Genomic DNA, 25113 nt, shown 5'->3' with positions numbered 1-25113 from the left:
ATAGATTTTAACAAGGGTTAACTACCCCCGCGCTAGTTAGCGGTGGTAGGGGAAGGGGTAGCTTGCTACCCCTTCCCCCCCACACACTGGTGAGTTGTCTCACTTCACTTAGAGGTAGGACTTGTCTTTGGGGACAGGGCTGGCGGGCAAATATGTGTAAATAGCTAAGGTTTGTATGGTTAGGAAAAATACAAATTATCTCCGAATTTGTCATTTGTTCCGTAACGGAAATACAAACCACGCTATTTACATTGGGTGACTTACCCCTTAGGAGGGGTGGAAAGTCCCCAGCCTTACTGGCTTTGGCTTTACCCAGGGACTCAGACTCCGAGTGAGCAGCACTCGAGAAAAAGAGTCCCTGCGCCTCACAAGTTCCTTGCTCCGCATGGAACGTGTGGCCTACGTAAGTTGTGTGTGGAGGAATAGAGAGTGACCATCCTAGGAAGTTGATCTTGAGTCCTTTAGATAGGAATCTAGGCTAGGACGTTCCCAATACCACCTCGTCAGGGTATGGGGGACGCGACAGTATTAAACTTAATACTAGGAACACAAGGGAGCATGGTTTACCTGCAGAGGTTGAGGTCAGCTATGCAGAAAACCCAGGATGCTGCTTTCCCCAAGAGAGGGGAGGATAAAGAAAGAAGTAAGGGTCAGACATACTCTTTCCTTCACGCAGACTAAAACCGGGTAACAACGCCCTCAACCTTCTGCTACTTGTCCATCAAGGAGCCTGAGGTTAGACCAGCTGTTGTGCAGCCACCACAGGGCCAATAGAAAAGGTATCGAGGCTCCTGTGGGTCACGTCCTGCAGGTAGTGGGCTGTGAAGGTCGTTTGACGCTTCCAGACACCAGCTTGAAGCACCTGCATCACAGAGAAGTTTCTCTTGAAGGCCAGGGACGTAGCGATGCCCCTGACGTCGTGTGCCCTAGGGCGACGTGACGGAGGAGGGTCAGGATTCAAGGCGTGGTGGATGACCCTTCGAATCCAAGCCGAGATGGTGTTCTTGGTGACCCTCCTCTTCGTCCTGCCTGTGCTAACAAACAACGCTTGCACGCGGGGACGAACTGCAGCTGTCCTCTTCAAGTAACGCCTCAGACTCCTCACTGGGCACAATAACAGATGGTCTGGGTCGCTTGTTACAGAACGGAGACTCGTGACCCCAAAAGAGTCGAATTGTGGGTCCGGCACTCCAGGGTTCTGAGTCTTGGCAACAAACTCAGGGACGAACCTGAACGTTACCTCCCCCCATCCCCTTGAATGGGCGATGTCGTACGAGAGACCATGAAGTTCACTAACTCGTTTGGCAGAGGCCAATGCGAGTAGGAAAGCCGTCTTCCAAGTCAGGTGGCGATCAGAGGCCTGGCGTAATGGTTCGAAGGGAGGTCTCTTAAGAGCCCTGAGAACCCGAACCACGTTCCATGGAGGAGGTCTCACTTCCGACTGAAGGCAGGTAAGCTCATAGCTACGTATGAGTAGAGAGTTCTAGCGAGGAAGAAATGTCCACTCCTTTCAGCCTAAAAGCCAGGCTTAAGGCTGAGCAATAGCCTTTCAACGCCAAGACTGAAAGGCGCATTTCCTCCCGCAAATAAACGAGAAACTCCGCTATTGCTGGAATAGTGGCATCGAGTGGAGAGATACCCCTCCCACAACACCAACCACAGAAGACTCTCCACTTCGCCTGGTAGACTCCCGAAGAGGACTTTCGCAGGTGACGAGACATTCTCTCCGCAACCTGTTGCGAAAAGCCTCTCTCCGTGAGGAGACGTTGGATAGTCTCCAGGCGTGAAGCCGAAGCGAGGCTACGGCTTTGTGGAAGATGTTGCAATGTGGTTGTCTGAGTAGCTCGTGTCGTGGGGGAAGCTCTCTCGGAAGCTCCGTCAGGAGCTACAGAAGGTCCAGGAACCATTCCGCGTGATGCCATAGCGGAGCTATCAGAGTCATAGACAAGTTGACCAATAGTCTGGTCCTGTTGAGCACCCTTCTCATCAGACAGAACGGTGGGAAGGCGTACACGTCGATGTTGTCCCACCGTTGTTGGAAAGCATCTTGCCTGAGAGCCTTGGGGTCCGGGACTGGGGAGCAGTACAGGGGCAGCTTGAAATTCAAGGATGTCGTGAACAGATCCACCGTCGGGGAACCCCACAAAGTCAGGACTTTGTTGGCTATCTGAGGATCCAAAGACCACTCGGTACTCACTATCTGCGAAGCCCTGCTCAGACTGTCGGCGAGCACATTCCTCTTGCCAGGAATGAAGCGAGCTGATAGTGCTATCGAGTGGACTTCGGTCCACCTCAGAATCTCTACTGCAAGATGGGATAGCTGATGTGAAAAAGTACCTCCTTGCTTGTTGATATAAGCCACTACCGTGGTGTTGTCGTTCATCACCACCACGGAGTGGCCCGCCAGGGTCCGTTGGAACTGTTGAAGAGCCAGGAATACGGCCTTCATTTCTAGCAGGTTGATGTGCAGGTACTTTTCTGATTCTGACCAAAGGCCTGAGGCCCTCTGGTTCAGAATGTTGGCCCCCCACCCTTCTTTTGACGCGTCCGAAAACAGCGTCAATTCCGGGGGAAGGACGAGAAGATCCACTCCCTTCCACAGGTTCTCGTCGATCAGCCACCACCGCAGGTCCGCCTGTTCCGAGGGTCCTATCGGGATCAGAAAGTCTGGGGAATCGGATCCTTGACTCCACCGGGACTTGAGCCGCCATTGCAGGGATCTCATCCTGAGACGGCCGTTCAGGACCAGACGGGCCAGGGAGGCTAGGTGACCTAAAAGACGCAACCACGATTGGGCTGGAAGCTCTTCCCGCCTGAGGAAGGGTTCTGCCACCCTCCTCAGCATTGCTATCCTGTCGTCTGATGGAAAGGCTTTGTGGAGATTGGTGTCTATTAACATGCCTAGATAAACCAGTCGTTGGGACAGCTGCAGAGAGGACTTCTCAAGATTTACCACGATCCCCAGATCTTGGCAAAGTCCCAGGAGCCTGTCTCGGTGTCGAAGAAGGGTCGACTCCAAGAGTCTGCCAAGATCAGCCAGTCGTCCAGATATCGGAGGAGACGGATGCCGTTCCTGTGCGCCCAAGACGAAATCAGGGTAAACACTCTGGTGAACACCTGAGATGCTGTGGAGAGACCGAAGCACAGCACCTTGAACTGGTAGGTCTTGCTGTCTAGGCTGAATCTCAAGTACTTCCTGGAAGACGGATGGATTAGGATCTGGAAGTACGCGTCCATCAGATCCAGTGTGCACATGAAGTCTTGTGGTCTCACCGCAAGTCTGACCGTGTCCGCTGTCTCCATGCTGAACGGAGTTTGCTTGACAAACTTGTTCAGAGCTGAGAGGTCAATGACAGGTTTCCAGCCTCCAGACGCCTTCTTTACAAGAAAGAGTCGACTGAAGAAGCCTGGGGAGCCGACGACGACCTCCTGGAGAGCATCATTCTTGAGCATGGTCTCGACTTCTGCCCGAAAGGCTAGCCCCTTTGCCGATCCCATGGCATAGGAGCTCAACGACACTGGATTCGCTGTCAGGGGAGGTTGAGATGTCGTGAATGGGACGCGATAACCTTGGCCGATCACGGAGACCGTCCAAGAATCGGCCCCATGTTGCTGCCACCTGTGCACGCAATTTTGTAGACATCCCCCCACAGGTGGACACGCGGGGGGACTGCCACTCCTAGCGTTTACGGCCGCGGCCGCTCCGTCTAGGAGTCTTGCCTCCCCTGGAGGACTTACCGCCCCTCTTGTCCTTGACAGGAAAGGGCTGGGGGTTAGACACCACTTTCTTAGCTGCCGGTGCCTGCTTCGGTGTCCTGCGAGGCTGCTGCTGATGTTGCTGCGGAGCTGGAGGCTTGTAGGGCCGAGATGCGAGGGCCCTTTGGAGGAGCGAGTCTTGGCTAGACTTCCTCCACCTCTCAGCTGTGCGTTCCATATCCTGGGGCTCAAACAAACTTACCCCAAGGATGGAAGAGTGTCTGAGCCTGCAGACATCCACGGCGGGGACCTTCGGGTGGATCTTCTCGGTCACTGCATCACGACGCTTCAGCACCGAGTTGGCCCACAGGTTGGTAACCTGGTGTGCCAAAAACTCGATGGAGCGAGTGCCCGAGAGGAGGAAGGTCTCCAGGGCCTTCCTATTGCTCTCCTTAGACAGATCCTCAGAGCGCAATAGGATGCCCAGAGAACCCAGCCAGACATCCAGCCACGAAGTGGCCTGCATGGCGCACTTCGCAACCTTCTCCTGGCTCAGGATCTCCAACGCCGAGAATGTCACCTGCCGGGCGGAGAGCTTCTCAAGTGGAACTCCCCTAGTGAGCTCTTCCACGGAATGGTGGAGAGGAAGAGCGAGGCTAGACTCCCCCATGATCTCAAAATACCTCCTCTGCTGTAAACGAGGAGGTGGGAGGAGTCTGTTCCCGGCAGAGGAACGACTGGAGGAGGCGAGGTCTGCGAGCTGAGCGTTGACCCTGTCTCTGGCACTCTTCATCCCCATAGACCTGATACAGGACCGTGTCCTTGCCTTCACGAGGGGCGATCTCTGGGTCCTAGAACCTGTTGAGCTGCCTCATCAGGCTCAAGACCTGCCAGAAGGCATGCTCGGACTCGTGCTGCTCTCCTCCCTGCGGACTGACCGCTAAATCTCCTGTCCCCGGAAGCTCTTCCTGGGGAGACATGTGGACGTTCTCCCGGGGTCTGGCTGGTTCCTGACGAATTCGCGAAGAGGACTTCGCAATCGTCTTGGAGTCCTTGGGTTCCCTCCTGGGCGGGATACAAGACTCCAGCAAAGAGGTCTGGAAGGTACCTTCCACGCGAGTCGGTTCCCCTCCACGAGGAGGAGACTCCCTCCTTGGTGCCGAGGGAAAGACCGCCGGCTCGCTGGATTATCCTGAGGACGGAAAAGCCTCGTCCACAGGAGAAGGAGAAAACGACTGCGAAGGGGATGGAGCCTTCCTGGCGGACCTCTTAGGAACCAACTTCTCCCTGGGAGAAGTCACCACGAAGTCCACTCCTCTCCTTCTCTTCAGCGGGGGCGAGTCTGTCCTTGGCTTGAGTCCCCGATTGGCGAGTGCCGGCTTCATAGCCTTCACTACCGCTCTCATCAGAGGACCAAACCAGGACTGACGAGATACAGACGCAGTGTCCGTAATTCCCACTGGAGGGAAGGGGATCTCTTGACCCTTCAGAGTGGACGCAACTAGGCCTACCTGCAACAAAGGGAAAGAAAGTTGCCTCTCCGACGATTCTTCCTTGTCCTGCGAGAGAGACCTGCGCTTGCGCGGAGGTGATCCTGACTGCGACCTGAAACACGTGTCCCAGCTGCCGCCACGAGCTGCGGAAACCGACGAGAACGGGGGTCGCGTTGGGGGTCGCGCTGGCGCTGGGGAGGTTCCAATGGATCGCGCGCGAGGGGCTGCTGGAGCGCGGGCACGTAGTCGCGCGGAGATAAACGAGCGTGGGAGCGATCGTGCGCGGGCGAGCTGGCGAGTGGGCGCGTTGGCGAGGGAACGCGTTGGCGCGTGGGCGAAGGAACGCGCGGGCGCACAGGAGATCGCTGAAAGCCAGGAAAAAGGCAAAGCACAGGAGATCGATGGTGGCCTAGAGACCTGTGACGCGTGGGCAAGCGATGGAGAGTCGGCGAACGATAGCGCGTTGGTGAACGCTGGCGAGCGATGGCGCGTTGGCGCGTGATGGTGCGTTGGAGAGCGATGGCGCGTAGAGCGCGTAGAACGCGCAGGCGAACGACCGCGCGTGGGCGAGCTGGTCGCAGGAGACCTATGTCTATCCAGATCCAGGTGGCGCTGACGCCTAGGAGAGTGCTTGCGCGCAGGCAATAGATCACGCGAGCGCTCAGGAGATCGCCGAGGCTCAGGGGAGCGCTGACGCGCTGGAGATCGCTGACGAGCAGGAGATCGCTGACATGCTGGAGATCGCTGACGCGTTGGAGATCACTGACACGCTGGAGATCGCTGGCGCGCAGGAAGACGACGCGTTGACTGCTGCGCAGGAACAGGTGGCGCGACGCGCAAAGGCGAACGCTCGCGAACGGGCTCAGGAAGAGAGGGCGCGTGGGCGCGCAGGAACTCTGGATGTGCACGCAGGAGACCGTGTGCGCTGCTGCGCAGGTGAAGGATGACAAGCAGGAACGCGTGGGCGAGGAGGAGTTAAATCCTTGCCCGCGTCCAGATCCGGAGATCTAGGGCGCGTGGGCGAGCGTGGGCGCGCAGGGCGCGTGTCAGGAACTGGATGCGCAGGTGCGCGCTGACGAGCAGGAGATCTTGTGCGCTCAGGTGACCGTTGGCGCGCCACAGGAGGTTGTAGGTTGTCCACAGGAGAGCGCTAGCGAGCGGGAGGGTGTTGACCATCAGGAGAACGTTGGCGATCAGGAGAGCGCTGGCGAGCAGGAGAGCGCTGACGAACAGGAGAGCGCTGACGAACAGGAGAGCGCTGGCGAGCAGGAGAGCGCTGGCGAGCAGGAGAGCGCTGACGAACAGGAGAGCGCTGACGAACAGGAGAGCGCTGGCGAGCAGGAGAGCGCTGACGAACAGGAGAGCGCTGACGAACAGGAGAGCGCTGGCGAGGCTCTCCTTGCGAGGTGAGTCAGGAGACTGCAAAGGTGGAGAGCGCTTATGCGCTACTGCGCGTGAACGCGCAGTAGGGCGCGCAGGGGAACCCTGACGCACAAGGGAAGCCTCCACATCGTGGGAGACATCCCTTTGCCCCGAAGGGACCGATGCCCTTAGGCTGACGAGTTCAGAAGTCTGCTGGCCATCTGCGCAGGAGGTGGAAGGTCTGGCAGGCATAGGAGATCACGAACGATCACCGGAGAGGTCTAAGGACGTGGCCGCTACAGTCTGCTCCCGGCGAGGAGGATCCTCATCAGAGGACGGAGGAGGAGACGACTCGAAGAGGCGCCTCTTGACTCCCTTATAGGGAGACGGGAGGCCCATGCGACGAAGAGGACGACGAGCCTTACGGCGAAGGCGGCCACGCGGGAGGTCATCAGGATCGTCGGTCCTCCGAAGAGGAGTCTCAGTCAGAGAGCTCCCCCGAGGGGGAGACGTAGCCGCAGGAGAGACCGTGGGACCCACCTTCCCCTTCGAAGGATGTTCGGAAGGGGGAGGAGAGCCTACAGCAGCGTCCGCAACATCAGGAGCCGCAGAGGTTTGACCAGACCCGTCGGAAGCCTCTGCCACCACGACGTCGACAATAGACAGAGGGTCTACCTCTGCTATCACCGGCGACTGTTTGACAGCGGCCCCCAACTGGATAAGGTCAAACAGGGCTTCCTTGGAGGACAGGCCCTTAAGCCCCAAGGAAGCCCAAAGCTGAAAAAGATCATCGTTAGACACGGAGTTATCAACGTTATCAAAATCCTCCCCCGGGGGAGGAGGGGGAGCTGCCCCGCTATGGGAGGCGACGCCCTCTCCCGCACCCCGAGATCGGGAAACAGAACAAGGGTCTGCGCTACCAATCGGAGGCCTCTCACGAGAGGCCGGCTGAGTGGGAGCTTCGGAGGAGGTTTGGGCGGCGGAAGAAGAGTCTCTGGAGCCTTCCTCCTTCAAGGCAACCCCTGAAGGAGAACGGTCTCTCTTGGACTTCTTCTTACGCCGACGGCAAACCTCTCCCACTGGGAGGCAGATCACTCCCTACACTCACTGCATGTTACTTCCCTGTCACACCGTTGGCCTTGACACTGCGGGCAAAGGGTGTGAGGATCGGTATCCACCACCGACATGAAGGTACCGCAGGGGCGGCCGGCGATTCCAGGGCACTTGCGCATGATGATAACAAAAGGGCGAGGCCAACTTCCAAGCACACAGCTGAGGAAAAGCAAAGAAAAAGATTAAGGCTGTCAACAACGAGGACGATAGATAGACACGTCTGCACATCGTCCGAGTCAAAAGTGAAGTGAGACAACTCACCGGTGTGTGGAGGGGGAGGGGTAGCAAGATACCCCTTCCCCTACCCCCGCTAACTAGCGCGGGGGTAGTTAACCCTCGTTAAAATCTATTGGCTCGTCAATTTCACGCCGAAAGTAAACCCAATGTAAATAGCGTGGTTTGTATTTCGGTTACGGAACAAAAGCATTTTTAATTTCAAGTGTTTAATAGTAAGAATAAATTTATTATTAAGTGTACATAACATAATTAGCATTGACACGTTTTTATATCTACAGTCTCCTCGCCCCCTCTGCCTCCACCCACTACCAGCTCAAGTCACGTCACTCCAAAGGTAAATAAAATTTAATTTTTCCTTTACAGTATAGTATATAATTTTCATTTATACCTGTAATGTTATTTAATTATATACTGTACAGTACATGTATATCATATATAAGTATACTGTAGTACAGTGCTTACTATACTATTTTGTTAGGTACTAATTTTCAAATGTTTTTACCTGGGTTTTGCACGCATTAGCTATTCTATTGCCCGCCATACGACATTTTCACCATACGATACCAACTCCGGAAAGATTAATGTCGTATGGCGGGGGTCTACTGTATATAAAACAGATTTTGAGCAAAGCGAAAAATCTATTTTTGGGTGAGATAGCCATGTCGTCCTGATGGAAGGTTCCTTTAAGTAGCTTCCTAGGGTATATTTGACTACAGTGATATTCCCAGAGATTTTACCTTTAGGTCTCCAGAATTCTAACTCCTGGCGCGAATACCCTTAAAGTTTCCTTTAAGGATATCGCATAATATCAGGAGACATATACCTTGATACGACACATAGCAATCTTCCCCCCAAATAGCGTTTTCGCTTCGAGGGGGAAAGTGGCAAAAATAGAAGGGAAGCCGTTATCAAGGTACCCTTCCTCCTTTACTACCTTGAGTATCTAGATGGCGCCATCGTCGCCGCCATGTTTATTCCTTGTAGCGTTGAGCAAGCTGCTACAGATATAGTAGTTTCGAGAGGGATCCTGCCAAGGCCTTTTCATAGAAAGGAGGGCGGGTCCATCAGGACGACATGGCTATCTCAGCCAAAAAATAGATTTTTTGCTTCGCTCAAAATTCGTTTTTTGGGCTAAGGCCATGTCGTCCTGATGGAAGGTTACTAGAGCATTACCATATCTGTGGATTTCCAAATGTGCCTTAACCTCAAGACAATATTTCCTTGGTCACCCAGACCTTAGAGACATATGACGTTACAGTACCGTTATACATCCTTAATTCTAATCATGAACTAATTTAGTGCTTCCTGCCCCCAGACTCAGGAAAAGTCTCGAGGTTTGCATATCAAATATGAACAAACCTAGCAACAAAAGTATACAGGTCTCACTATATACAAAGCAAGTCGAAGTTTGTATTCTCAATACGAACAAAGGTTTACATAAGCGACCATAGCATCCAGGGCATACAGGCTTAGCTGTATGCAACATCAGAAAAGTTTGTATCCGTGTAGGAACAAAGTATGCATAGGCAGAAAAAGGTTGTATTCATGTAAGAACAAAGTTATCTATATTGTTCTCATGTCAATATGCGGATTATTAAGGAATAAATAAATAATGCTCATACATATCTTTATTTATTTAAATCTGGGGCGAAATAAGACGCAAATACCAATCAATTATTTATTGGTAATCAATAAATAGTAATACTGTACAACATACATTATATAGTAAAAATAATATGTTAGCGAATACAAAGAAACATAAAAATGCAGACGAGACCAGAAATACTTGTTTCACCTGAAAGGGAACGAAAATTAAAGCCACCAAACTGAAAATTTAATAAATTTTCTAATATGCATTTCTGTGAATGACTGTCTTTTCACACTGTGTAAAGAACACATGGCACAAGTGTTAACTCTATGTTTCTTCACCTTTAATATTAAACTGGAACAGTCCATAGTGCCACCCTGGTGACACTTCACTTTACATGTTGCACTGTATGGTGTCAACACGTACACCCTATACATGACAGTCCCAATCAATTCACTGTTCCTCGCAGCGCTAAGCGACAGGTTTTAGCACACTACCTGCCCCCACCACATACCTTTTCAACTCTTGCACTTGCTTCGCGTAGTGTTTAAAGAACACTCTGGATGACTTCCACCTAGTATACGAGCGAAGATGCACAAAATCCATGTATTGGAAGAAGTTCAATGACGAAGCAATATTTCTAGGATCGTGACCTGCGGGTGTACTGTCAGGATCCGCTCTGCGAATGAAGTAGGTGATCTTCGCCCTTAGTTGTTTTAGGGATATGTTTGAGCCCAATGTTTCTCCTTTATAGAGCTGTCCTCCCCTGAAGTCTGAAGTTCTACGAAGATAGACCTTTAGACACTCTACTGGACACAGCGAGACATCTTCCTTCAGAGGGCAGATTCTCCAGGGACCCCACCTTTTGGTAGGTAACTCGTTCTTGGCAAGAAACGTTGGGTCAGGAAAGAAATTCAGTTCTCCCGCTTCTGTGAACTGAATATGGCCCTCATCCCGAGAAAGGGCCACTATTTCACTAACTCTGGCCCCCGAGGCTAGAGCAAACAGGAATATAACTTTTTGAATCAGGTCTTTCAGAGAGAAGTCCTCATTGTTCACTGTTGAGGTAAAGTGTAGGACCTTATCCAAGGACCATGAGATGGGTTTCGGATGTGCTGCAGGCCCAAGTCTAGCACAGGCCTTAGGGATCTTGTTAAAGATTTCATTGGATAAGTCTACTTGGAAGGCGTAATGCAAAGGTCTAGTCAAGGCTGATTTACAAGTTGTTATCGTGTTGGCTGCTAAACCTTGTCCATGAAGGTGAATAAAGAAGGATAAACAGAAATCTGTTGAGATCTCTTTTGGTCTTCTTGCTTTGACAAAAGGAACCCACTTCTTCCAAGACGACTCATATTGCCTTCTGGTAGATTTAGACTTATATTTTTCTAGGAAGTCTATACTGTCTTTCGAGATCCCAAACCTTTTCTTAACTGCTGAGGAGAGAAAATCATGAGATGAAGGTTTTGGGTTTTCTGTGATGAAGCGAAGACAGTTGACTTCTGTACTTGTTGAGTTAGAACTGGGTCCGACAGAGGGACCAGCCTCAGCTGCAATTCCAATACTATAGGGAACCAATTGCTCGTCAGCCACTTGTGAGCCACTAGGGCTGCTGTTCCCTGAAAGGATCTCAGCTTGTTGAGGACCTTCAACAGAAAGTTGGTTGGAGGGAACAGGTAAATCCTGGTCCATCTGTTCCAGTCGAGGGACATGGCGTCCACCGCTTCCGCTAGAGGGTCCTCGTATGGGGCCACATAACGAGGTAACTTCTTGTTGTCGCTCATCGCGAAGAGGTGGATCTGCAATTCTGGGACTTGACGTAAGATGAAGGAGAATGATCCTGCGTCTAGAGACCATTCTGACTCTATCAGCGTGAGCCTGGATAGAGCGTCCGCCGTCCCATTGCGGAACCCTTGAAGGTGAACTGCTGATAAGTGCCATCTCTTCTTTTCCGCCAAGCGGAAGATGGCCAACATCACTTGATTGATTTGGGATGATCTCGAACCTTGACGATTCAAACATCTCACTATCACCTCGCTGTCCAGAATCAGTCTTATGTGGACTGAATGGCGAGGGGACAGTTTTTTCAGCGTGCCAAAGACTGCAATGGTCTCCAAAATGTTGATGTGGAAGGTCTTGAATAGAGAGGACCAAGTCATTTGGACTTTCCGTTGGTGAGAGTGACCCCCCATCCTTCCTTTGATGCATCCGTGTGGATGATGACTGAAGGTAGAGGTGGTTGCAGAGGCACCGACCTCTTCAGGTTCTTGGCCTTCGACCATGACTTGAGAAGTTATCGTAGTCGAGTCAGTATCGGTCTTCTTAGATCTCTTCGAGCGTTTCATGCGTATCTTCTCCAGACTCCTGATGCATCCTTTAACTGTGCTCTTAGCACCAGGTTTGCCACTGATGCAAACTGAAGGGAGCCTAGCACTCTCTCCTGTTGGCGTCTTGATATCATGTCGGATTTCAGTAGTCTCTTGACAGATCCCGCTATCTCTCTCCTCTTCTTTGGTGGAATGGAGAGGCGGTGTGACTGTAAGTTCCAATGTATTCCAAGCCATTGAAACTCCTGAGCTGGATATAGTCGAGACTTTTTGACGTTGATCTTGAATCACAGATGTTCCAGGAACTGGATCACTTTCTTGGATGCTTGCATGCATTCCGTTTCGGATGCTGCCCATACCAGCCAATCGTCCAGGTAGGCTACCACCTGGACACCTGCTAGGCGTAGTTGTTGAACGACTGCATCTGCAAGCTTTGTAAAGATCCTTGGGGGGCTATGTTTAGTCCGAAGGGCATGGCTCTGAAGACGTATTTCCTTTTCCGTAGCCTGAATCCTAGGTAGGAGGAGAGTTGGCGATTGATTGGAATATGACAACAGGCATCTCCCATGTCTATGGAGACTGTGTACGCCCGTTTTGGCAGCAGGGTCCTTGTGTTCAAGGGTCAGCATCCTGAACTTGTATTTTTCTATGAACTTGTTGAGTGGCGACAAGTCCAGAATGACTCTGAGTTTGTCCGAGTCCTTCTTGGGAACACAAAACCGCCTTCCCTGGAATTTGATGGACTTTGCCCTCCTTATCACCCATTTGCTCAAGAATTCTCGGGTATATTTTTCAAGGACGGGGGTGGAGTGTTGGAAGAATTGAAGAAATGATGGTGGAGCTGTCCTCCAGCTCCAACCTAGTCCGTTCTTGATCAGGCTGTGGGCCCAGGGATCGAAGGTCCAGCGATCCCGAAATGATTGGAGTCTTCCTTCTACCGGAAGCATCTCATTGCTTCGGTTGTCCGGAGGACTTGCCTCCTTGACCGTGCCCTCGCCTACCCCTCTTCCTCTTGAGGGACGTCTAGAGGAACCTCTATTTGACCCTCTACCTTTAGGGCGAAAGGTAGTGGTCTGCCCCTCATGGGCGGGAGTAAAGGCTGGTGACTGGATCACCATCTGCTGGGGTAGCATCTGGTAGGTGGGTTGGGGTTGTGCCACCATCTGGAGCACCGCGGTCATTGGAAGTTGTTGTTGTTGTTGTTGTCTGGTGGGGCGAGAGGGCAACCTTAGCCTCTTTGTCTTAATTTCACTGTAAGGCAACAGCTAAAATTTTTACAACGTAAAGATCAAATACTCAATTTTCCAGAGGCAGAAGAGGCTGGAGATTGCATGATAAATCCAAATAATCCAAAAGTAACGAGAAAGCAACAGGGAAAATCACCGAGCGAGATCGCTATAGATAAAGGAATAAACATGGCGGCGACGATGACGCCATCTAGATACTCAAGGTAGTAACGGAGGAAGGGTTCCTTGATAACGGCTCCCCTTCTATTTTTGCCACTTTCCCCCTCGAACCGAAAACGCTATTCAGGGTGAAGATTGCTATGTGTCGTATCAAGATATATGTCCCCTGATATTATGCGATATCCTTAAAGGAAACTTTAAGGATATTCGCGCCAGGAGTTAGAATTCTGGAGACCTAAAGGTAAATTCTCTGGGAATATCACTGTAGTCAAATATACCCTAGGAAGCTACTTAAAGGAACCTCCCATCAGGATGACATGGCCTGAGCCCAGATATATATATATATATATATATATATATATATATATATATATATATATATATATATATATGTGTATATATATATATATATATATATATATATATATATATATATATATGCATATGTATGTATATATATGCATATATATATATATATATATATATATATATATATATATATATATATATATACTGCATATATATATATATATATATATATATATATATATATATATATGTATAGATAGATATAGATATATATCTGGGTCTGGGTGTACACCACAAATGTGACAGAAATTAATGACAACTGTCTTACTTGTAGAAAACTTGAGGCCATTCAAATCTGCCCATCTCATAATTCGATCAATTTTGGGTTGGAGCTTTCTTCTAACTGTTGCCATTCTTGCTCTTACAACCAAAACAGAAGGGTAATCCATGAAGAGCATGTGCAGAACGTCATATGGAATCACAGAAGAAATCCCATTGATTGCTAGTGCAAATAAAGTAACACTAAGAACACTACCCTGTGGGACTCCCTCTTCCTGGCATTTTCTTTCACAGTATTACCTACTCTAACATGAAAGAATCGCCTTTTTATAATGACCTGAATAAACAAAGGCAACTCACCTCTCAGAACAAATTCATGGACAGTTTTAAGGATGGCATGCCTCCATGTGGTATCATACACTTTTTCAATACCAAAGAATACTGTCACATGATGTTTCATCAAAGGAAATGACTCACAAAAAGATAACTCTTGGACAAGTCCTTCCATTGTAGGGTGCATTCTTCAAAATCAACACTGTACCGGTGATGAAATACCATTCTTTTCCAGTATCCATACAAGACTTGCACTGACCATCTTTTCCATGATTTTACATAAACAACATGTAAATGCAATTGGTCGGTAACTTGCCGCTAGAACTTTTCCCTTTCCAGGTTTTAAGGAACTAGAATAATGGCCAGTTCCCAAACTGATGAGAAACTGTGGTCTCAATATATTTGGTCAATAATACTTGATACATATATGTTTCCCACCAAAATGTACTTTAAGATATAACTGGTACTTTACCCTTGTAAAAATTTTGTAATTGGATAGTTATCTTAACATGTCAACCTTGAGTTCTGCTTACCTATCTGGTGTGAACGTTTTGTCAGTTGCTAATAAACCATAAAACAGCTAACGTCTCTTAAACACCTACTTATCATTTGGTAGCAGAGCGTCCAATCTGAATTATCTTAGCAGAGGGAAAGTTTATACTAAACATACTGTGGGTTTCCATTACCTAAAAGCATCGAGAAAAGTTTATGAGTTTACTGTGGAATGCTGCAACGTAACAGCATCATGACGATAGAGTAGACTTCTCCCCTTCACTGCCAGGGTGGGGAGATTTTAAAGTCAGCTGGGAAGATTCTTCTTTGTTATGTTTCCCACATCGGATTTAAGTACAAAGCATGATACCAAGACATCGCCTTCATTAAATATTTGTTGAAGGAAGACTCGGGAATGATGGACGATTAACAAACATGAGCCCAGAGGATGAGATCTTCGTTTGGATGAATTGCAAGTAGTTTCTGTCTATTTAGGACTAAACTTGATGCTGTGTATTGGAGCTAGAAGCATATGGTGAGGTAATGCCTGTACAGTGAACCCTCGCTACTTCGCGGTTCGACCATCGCGGATTCACCACTTCGCGGATTTTTTCCACAACCCATATGTATACAGTAATATATATATATATATATATATATATATATATATATATATATATATATATATATATATATATATATATATGTATGCATGTATTTATGTATATATGTAGGTATGTATATGTGTATACATATATATATATATATATATATATATATATATATATATATATATATATATATATATATATATACACACACATATATATATATATATATATATATATATATATATATATATATACATATATATATATATATATATATATATATATATATATATATATATATATATATATATATATATATATATAAAGTAGGAAGATGTGATGTAGTTCTAAGGGAAAAGTATGGGAAATATGTCTGGGTAATAAGCAAAGCTCTACCTCCAGTTTGTTTCTTCATTATGATCAGAGATAAATGTAAACAAAACATTGGTTGCCATTTTTTATCGTGCTTTTTAGCGTGTTTAGGAAACGCATGATATAAAATCGCCTTTAATATTTGTGCTTGTTTTAGTTTAGGGTACTGTAGTACATGCATTAAGTGTTCTGTACATTAAAGGGTAGTTTGTTAACAGTACTACGTACAAGGGAAGGTTTTAAAAGTCTGAATATACATGTTGAATAAATAGGTAAATATGGTGTCACTACTTCGCGGATTTTCACCTATCGCGGCCGCGTCTGGAACCTATCTACCGCGATAAACGAGGGTTCACTGTAGTGGAAGAAACTTACCGAAGTAATACTTTCACAGAGAAACACATGATTGCAATGCCAGTCTTTACGTGTATATGATAGCTGTGAGTAGACTATGGAGAGAATCGAGTGATTTTGGAAGTGTTAATATAGAATGACTTCATAGGCCTACTTTGGGAATTTTTTGTCATTCCCATAATTAATAACTTTTTGCAAGTGAACTTAGTACTTCAAACATATCTGAAATTTTTCATTAAATGTTTCACTTATTTAAAAAAAAAAAAAAGTTTGACTTTGTCATTATATTATCAGAACAGGCATTAGGCCTATTTGAATTCATAATTTCTACAACTGAGGTGAGGATTGATATTTTTTTTTATTTTTTTTACTGAAATTCATTATTTGCTCAGTATGACTTAGAATAATCCTAATATCCCCAGTGGTGGTCTGTAGATAAATAAATATGTTTTCATTTGATACTGCTGGATACAAAAATGATGGCAACCTTGCTAATGATATTGATAGCCTTGTGAATTTTGGGGAAATAAACAAGATAACAGAATAATTTTGGGGAAATAAACAAGATTACCGGATAATTTTATTTTGTGAAATGTAAAACTTGTAATGGCCATCTCTTTGGTTATATTGGTTCGGAAGATGATTGAGCTAAGACAAGAGCTAAGAAATTCAAGGATAAAGAAGTGAAGATTTTAATGGACCATTTCAGAAATTTGACATGTTTCAAGTACAAGATGCTCATAATAGACACCAGAACATCTCAAACTTACTGTGATGTGTGCGAGGAGAATATGGAAAATAGACTGAATTTCATTACGCACATGCAGTCACCATACAGGTCTAAGGTTGGTGATCACAGAGTCAACGGCTCTGCTGATTCTGTTAGCTCGGGGCCAGACTTAACAGATGTGTTGACACAACATAATGATATTCTGACAAAGTTACTGGAAAACATTTCAAAAACGAAATCTCTTCCAACTACAATTCAGATTACAAAAGCCAAGCTTCCACTGATTTGGGTTGGAAAAACTTTTGAGAGATTCAAAGTTGACATTGACGATTGGAGCAGTAATAACAAAGATAGTTAGTACAATAAATATAACGATTCAATTGAAATCTTAAAGAAGAACGAGAGAGTTAAGGAATATGTGATTACAGTTGTAGTGGTCGGGCGTTGTGGAGACCTTGCGGCGACTACAGCCGCTTCAACCTCATCACAACGCCCGACCACTACCCTCTGCCCAACATGCAAGACCTGACGAACAACGTGCATGGCCAAGAGGACTGGGTCTCAATAGACTGCGTGAAACCGGCGTTTCTCGAAGGAAGCGACACTGCCTCCGCGGGACCTGGCAGATCCAGAGTGCCACCTCAAAACAAGGCGCCCAATGAGAAGAAAAGCAACAAACAACGATGAGAGGTAGCAATCCATACGCCGACCGCTGACGCGCCCCTTCGTTCAAGAACTAGAGGAACCCTCCAACGCCCGAAACGATACGAAGACTAGCCTCATCAGCCTTCTACGCCGCCTGATGTCTTGGGGGGGGAGTACTTGTAAGGACACCGCTCCCTCCGTTGTCCAGCATTCTCATCGAATTCTCCATTTCATTTAAATTCTCCTTTCACCACACTGTGGCTAACTGTATATATTTGTTCCGCTCCCTCAGAGCTACAATTTCATGTATTTATCATTTCGCTACATATTTCTATTGTCTTGTATTTCAAGTATTTGTACGTGCGAAAAAACACATTTTGTAGCGGTTGGTTCAACCCAGATTGGCGCCAGCGCGCATGCTACATTGCCGTCCGCACCTTGTATTATATTTTCACAGCTGTTTGAATAAACCGTCAGTCGTTGTTGGTGATAGCTCGTCTCACTGTCCTTACAATCGTACAGCTAAAAGCACTTTGAAGACAGTACAAACTATTTTAAAGGTTTTTGCTGAGAAATATACAAAGACTAAGGCTAAGAAGTGCAATGACATTATGGAGAAGATTATTGCCTTTTCTACAGATAAATCAGAAAGTTGCGATAATTTTCTTGATGTTTGAAAGTTTGATGGCTGAAGTATCAAGGGAAAAATAAATGCTTGTCTCAATTATGTACTGAGTTTATTAATGATAAAGAGAGCTCATGAAGGAGGAAAAATAAATTTGGTAGAAAAGACTCGCCTTACACAAGTTATTGAACATGGAGTGGAAAGGAAACCTCTTGATGAAGATGCTGCTACTAGATTGAAGGAGGAGTTTAGGAAGCTGAAAATAGAAAATAATAGAGATTAAACATCAGATATATCTTTAAATAGTTCTACATTTTACGCTGATGACATGAGTCAGTACCAAGATTGGAAGAAGCTCAAAGAGCTACCAAACTTTATAACAGATTTAGAAGCTCCATTTCAAATCCTGAATTTTGGAGAACAGCATCAGGTAACTATAGAGGAGGACCTTCTAGAACACCGTCTCGGTTGTCATCAAGAACGTCCTTTAGATCAGCCTCAAGAGCATGTGACATGAACTGTCACATACTCTTGAGGCTGATCTAAAGGAGATTTGACAGATCGTCTTCGAACTTTAAATCACAATCAAAAATGAAAGTTTATCAAAGACTAAGAAATCTTGAACAAGACAATGAGAAACTTATGAAGGAAATGAAAGAGTTGAAGGAGATAATAAAGAAGGCAAATAATATTAGATATGTAGCTGAAGAAAGCAGGAGATAGTAATTGATCACACTATGGAGGTTCATTTCACGAAAGAAGTTGATGACACTGAAGCAATGAACAGATGGTGCACCTGCAATGCTTGGTAACACATCTGGTTTTGCTGCTTTGGTGCAGAAGAAGCTCCTCAGGTCATCGTGACCCATTGCTTTTTACATTGGCATGCATTGGCGTCAAAGATTCTGCCACCAATTCTGAAAAGAATCTTTTCTACTAGCATGAAAGTCACCAACTTCATCAGAGCCAGGGCTGTGAACCATCATGCTTTTTAGAGGACAATTCTTGAAGTGATTAATTTAAATTGAAGAAGTTTCTTTCAATATTTTTGAGAGAAAAAGAAAGCCCACCTCAGAACAGTTTGAAAGTAAAGAGTTTATCGATGGCTTGACCTTCTTGGCAGATATTATTGGCCTTATGAGTGAAGTGACTTGCAATTCAAGGAACTGAAGTTACAATTATGAATGCCTCAGAAAGACTCGAGCCTTTCTGGCCTAGCTGCCACTGTAGAAGTGTGGGTTGTAGGCAGTTAACTTTCCAATGTTAGAGGAAGTGCTTTCACAGCATGGAACTGAGAGTGTCAGATCCCTGTCAATTTCTCTGCAGAGACAACTCACATTGTAAGAAATGTTATGATTATTTGCATTTCTCTAGAAAAGGGATCCATAACTTTCACAAGATTCTCAATGGGGACCGTAACTCAAAAAAGGTTAAGAACCCCTGCCCTAGATGGATGCCCAAATTTGAAGCAATTGTAACGCTGCAAAGGTTCCTGTTGGTAAAGGCGAACTGGTATTCTCTCAGTTTTTATGTATACATGAGAGGGTACATCATGGTTTTTAGAAATAAAAGTAATCATAGAGGTTCTGGGAACCTTATGAACCTTCTATATTCCTTTAAGACACATCCAAGATTTCATCCTCGCTAAAAACATAAAGGTCTTTGTTAAAAATTACTCCTCTTCCATAACGAAAATTCATATGTGGTTTGAAATATCCACCACAAGATTTTCTTCTATTTTTATATCATTTAACATGAGATACTGTGTTCTAGACTTTGCATGAATTAAGATGGATTTCTTGTCAAATCTAGAAATGTCTCTGCGCTCTATAGCATCCACTTGCTTTTGTATTAGCTCACTAAATGAGCTGATCCCTTACGCTTAGTAAGTATGGCAATCAGCGTTCCAATCTAGTTGGGGAAAGGTGATACAATAACAGTCGCTAGTAGACATGTAGCTCACAAGCATGTGTACCAAAAGAAGGATACGGTATTCCTCCCGGAATGAACTTGTTCTTTTCAATACCATTCCTTCTGACTTCAGATAACTTTGACTCAAGGGTGACAAAGGTGAGAGTCCTTAATTCACTTTTAGCCAGCCAATCGACTTGTAGGAGACATATTATTCTTAAGTATGTTTCAAATCCAAGGACAATGTCCCAGGACGCTGTTAGTGTCATTATTGAGTGTCAAAGAGTTTAGAAGAATATTAGCTAGAAAGCCAAAAGCTGCCAAAATCTCCAGCAAGTGGAAGAACGTCTGTCCCCACTGACGGTTGCTATCAGAGACTACACAGTGAGCAAGCAGAGGGGGAGAGGTTTCTCGCTCTCAGCCAGGCAATTACTGGCCACCTGTTTACACCTTATTATAAAAGTTTTAAAACCTGTATTCTCCAGCTTTGCTATTATCTTTCCTCTGTGACGGACAAAGGTTTGTATTTGTACTAGACCAAACCGTATTCTACACAAAACATTAATACTATACAGTACACGTACTATGAAATTTAAACATAGGTCTTGCTTAAAAATCAAGACAATTACTTACTATGCCGAGGATGAGAGCTATGTCCATCACGGACAGGAACATGATCTTCATCACTTGTAGTCATGAGGTATGAGTCTGAAATAAAACATACTGTAATGCCTTAATTATTAAAAAAGAATGGTGTCATAACTACAATAATATAATGTATTCAGTTTTAGCAGGTATATAATCAATAGTCTTCACAAACATAATGCTATTTAGGTTGACACACAACATGGTGCAAGGCTAATTACTGTAAATACTAATCTAGGCTATAATCACATACAGCACAAAAATCACAAGCAAATTGTGAATTATTTCTAAAACTACAGTACGTTCAAAAACCGAATTAGCTTGCCATATTGCATAAGTTCAGAGCTAAATAAATGCCATCCATATTTTAGGGCATAGAAGAATCTGAGTTACATAAAGTGTCTGAGATTCTATGGCTTATGATTTACAGTTGACACCCAATTAAGAATAGTATGACTAGGTTGAACACACACATTCCTAATTCTATGTGTAATTTTCCTAACTATACAAACCAGGGTGTTTTAATAGATGTACAGTATACCTTCAGCGGAGCTGGAAAAGCTGTTCAAATTGAACAAGGTTGTTATAACTACCAGCAGGCAACTCGGAAGCCCCACCCACCAATCAGTCTATAACATTCTTTATCTTTGACCGAGGACTTGCTTGAAGTTAGATGTGGGAAGTGAAACTTAACGAGCTCAGATTTGTATAATTAGAAGAAAATTGGTTTCAACAAAAGAAAAATTTCACAGAATTTTTAATTTAATTTGTATTTTTCCTGACTATACACAGCTGAGTTGAATCCTTAAACAGGACCATGATTTCAGTAAAGCTGGAAACTCAGCTGCTAAAAAAATATAACGAGGTGTCGGTAGTTATTATCGGGTAGCCGGGAATTCCTTCTTAGTAGCCAGTACACCATTAAGCCCCTTTAATCTTCATCTTGGAATAGCAGAGAGGCTGAGGTGGGAAAAATAACTAAAAGGACTTGGGTTTGCATAGTTAGGAAAAAGGATAAATGTAAAGCAATTTGTATCTTTACAAACGATACAAACCTTGACCTTTTTATTGGGGAATATACTTTTGGGGAACCTGGAAGACTACAGATATGACTTTTGCGAGGCATAACTACCCCATCACTAGTTAGGAGGTTAGAAGGGGCAGTACCAGCTACACTGATCACAGGAACACCATGGGCTAGGGGCTATAGCTCCCACTATTTGCTGACAATTTACTTTTCTAGATTTACTTCAGAAAATATAAAAATATATTAAACTGCATATATCTAGAATCTCAGAAAAGATACAAAGATAATAAAGTGGATAAATTTAGTTCATAAGAATTATCATTCAAAAGCAATTTCTCATTTTTGTTAAGAATTTTCATCTTAGAGCAAAGAATCAATTTATATATACTATATATATATATATATATATATATATATATATATATATACTTATATATATATGTATATATATATATATATATATATATATATATATATATATATATATATATATATATATATATATATATATATATATATATAAGTATATATATATATATATATATATATATATATATATATATATATATATATATATATATATATACATACATATATATATATATATATATATATTGTGACGAGCTGTCACATTAAATATTGTAAATAAAAAAGAATTATCAAAAATAGGGTTTTGTATTTTCTGTAAAAACATTCTTATAAATTGTTCTATTCGTATTTAAGCATTTTCTGTTCATGTTTAAATGCTCCTTGGACATTCTTTAGTCCAGTACTTTAAAAATATTACATTTGTTCTGAAAAGAATGTAACAGATGAGAGAATCACAGCTGTTCATATAGTCAACATCTGCTCGCTATTTTATATTGGTGCTTAATTGTGGTGTAAAGTGATTATCATTATATATTAGTGGGTATATTACAGTTTTATTTTATTAAAGTTAAATGTTTCTCGAGTGTTTCCTTATTCTTGTACCTGGATCTTGGTGTTTTGGGTTATTAGATTATTTATTAAGTGGTATATCAAGTGCTAAATAAAGTTAAGTTTAAAGTGAACATAATTCAGTGATAAACTACAACAGACATATTTCGTTTTGGTGGTGATTTTTGTATTATTGCCCGCTGACTTGTATTATAACAAGGCCATTGCATCGCTACCATACCACCTGGTAAAGAATATACTTGCTGTGGTGACAATATTTGGGGGCCTCTCCGGGATTCATATTTATTCATGTGATCGTAATTCTTCATGTGACTTCTTGTTTCATGCGACTCATGTGATTTCATGTGTTTCATGTGACTTGTGTGATTCTTGTTATTCAGTTATCTAAGTCACATTGTTCATGTGTATCATGTGATTTATGAGATAAGTGTCTGTTGCAGTAAATAAGCTTAAGTATTAAATTTTTCACACCAGATCCAGATGGGCACAATAGTAACTTGCACTGTTACAAATAGCAAGTGATTCTCTCCATCCATTCATATCCAATATCGATGATTTGGAGATATAGTTGGTAGCTTAATGTTAATAGACTGGGACCAGTGTTAATTCACTATCGATAGTGCCCACCCCTTTTCATGAACCACCCTTTTAAGATTCTTCCCAACCCATTATACTTCTTCCGACAAACACTTGTGTTAATCCGGATACCGTGTCAATGAGGTAACCTGAATCTTCTTAAATCATAATCATTGAACTAGTTCATTCCTTAGTTAAGACCATTCCGTTGGTCATCTCATTACTTGATTTTGGTTCGTTTTGCGCGCATTAACATCTTCGGACCGATATCGCAATCTTATTCCTCTTAATTCCGGGAATCTCTTTATCACTTGTCAATATTGATTAGTCATTAAATTTTTATTTTCACTTTTGAATTATCAGTAATGCTCTCATCTGGTTTAAATTATAATTCAGTCCTTCGAAATTGAACTTAGTTATTATCAGCAGTTGCTTAAGACTTATTGAATAGCAATTATTTTTGTTAAGGTAACTAGCTTATTTTCAAATAAGTTTCACGATTTTGTGTGCCATCCTAACTTAATTCTATATTAAACATGTTCAATTTAGAGCAATTCTTGCTTAACCATAAAGATGACCTACCAAGATTACATCTTGCAAAGAAAACGGAACTCTTGACTATCATCCAGAAATGGCAAATACCTTCAGAGTCCTCCTATGTCAAAGCTAGATTGATAAGCAACATCCTCCAATGTCTGATTGCAAAGAATGTAGTTAAAGAGAGCGACAAAGAAGTAGAAGAACTATGTTACCTGACCAGTGCGGTTGCTACCAGTAAAGAAGATCCAGAAGTAACCAAGATAAAACTACAATTGGAATTGGAGAAAATGAAGATATTCAATGCACGAAAAGAAGAAGAAAGGCAAATAAGAAAAGATGAAAGAATACTTAGATTAGCTCAGGAAGAGGAAGCAAGAAGACAAGAAGCTGCATTTCAGGAAGTAAAACTCCAAAAGAAATTAGCAGAAATAGAATTGTCGAAAAACAACTGAAACTGCTGACATACAACTTAAAACCAAGGAAGAAGAACGCAATCTTCCTGAAAAGTTCGATTTCAACAAAGCAAAAAAGCTCATTCTTACATTTGATGAAGAAGAACCCGAAGTATTCTTCAACACTTTCGAGGATACTGCTACCTCACTCGAGTGGCCGGCACAACACTGGGTAATGCTCATTAGAAACGGTTTCAAAGGTAAGGCAGCTTATGTTTCTTCGCAAATGATTACTGTTAAGGATTATCAGATCCTTAAAGCTATTCTAGACACTTATTCTATCACAATAAAAGGATACCGTCAAAGTTTCCGCAATTCACAAAAATCTCCAACCCAGACATTTGTGGAATTTTGTGATACTAAAGTTAGACAATTTCAACAGTGGATTGACAAAGCTGGAATTAAAGAATTTGAGTCACTTAAAAGTTTGGTAATCAGGGAAGTTTCTTAGAAAAGTGCCATTTAACATTGCTAACTATACTTTAGATAAGGAGGAAACGGATCTCATGAAAGCAGCTAGTCTGGCAGATGACTATTTTCTGCGCCATAAATCATATAAACCTGCCCATTATAAAACAATACCTTTTTTTTCAGACAGATTTTGTACTTACTGCAAGCAGGCAGGACATCTCACTGAAAAGTGCCCAGATCCTCAGTGTAGAAAGTCTGAAGTCAAAGAACATAGGCCTGGTAAAAAACAGGATTCCAAGAAAACGATGCATGTGACCGTCCCTACTCCGGATTTAGATTCCTTCAAACCTTACACATGTCAAGGTTCAGTAAATGGGAAACCTGTCGTTTGTCTTCGTGATACAGGATCGTCTCAAACTATTATCAACCTGCCACCACAGGAGCTGACAATGAAGCAAGTGTAACAATATGTGAATGTTGTGGTCGGGATTTCGTATGTAATCAGTGTATGAATATTGTTTGGTACCCTGTCTAAGTTTGTAAATGATATCTGTTGTTTATGTTTGGGTCAGTCACGTGACCACAGAGTCTTCCGCATTCTCCCCCGCTCACCACATGTTGGCTCAGCAATGCTGTATAACTT

At 44.1% G+C, this 25113-nt stretch overlaps 1 protein-coding gene across 1 annotated transcript in view; it reads right to left on the bottom strand.

The window, feature by feature from the left end:
* Positions 1 to 25113, bottom strand: part of LOC137645772 (protein fantom-like) — a 723952-nt gene that overhangs the window by 639699 nt on the left and 59140 nt on the right. Inside the window, 1 exon segment of the mRNA XM_068378685.1 lies at positions 20514 to 20588. Within this exon segment, the coding sequence (XP_068234786.1) occupies positions 20514 to 20577 (64 nt within the window). The 5' untranslated portion in view covers positions 20578 to 20588.

Source organism: Palaemon carinicauda, chromosome 8 (assembly GCF_036898095.1).
Source record: "Palaemon carinicauda isolate YSFRI2023 chromosome 8, ASM3689809v2, whole genome shotgun sequence".
Taxonomy (NCBI): Eukaryota; Metazoa; Arthropoda; class Malacostraca; order Decapoda; family Palaemonidae; genus Palaemon; species Palaemon carinicauda.
This window is presented reverse-complemented; position numbering and strand designations above follow the sequence as displayed.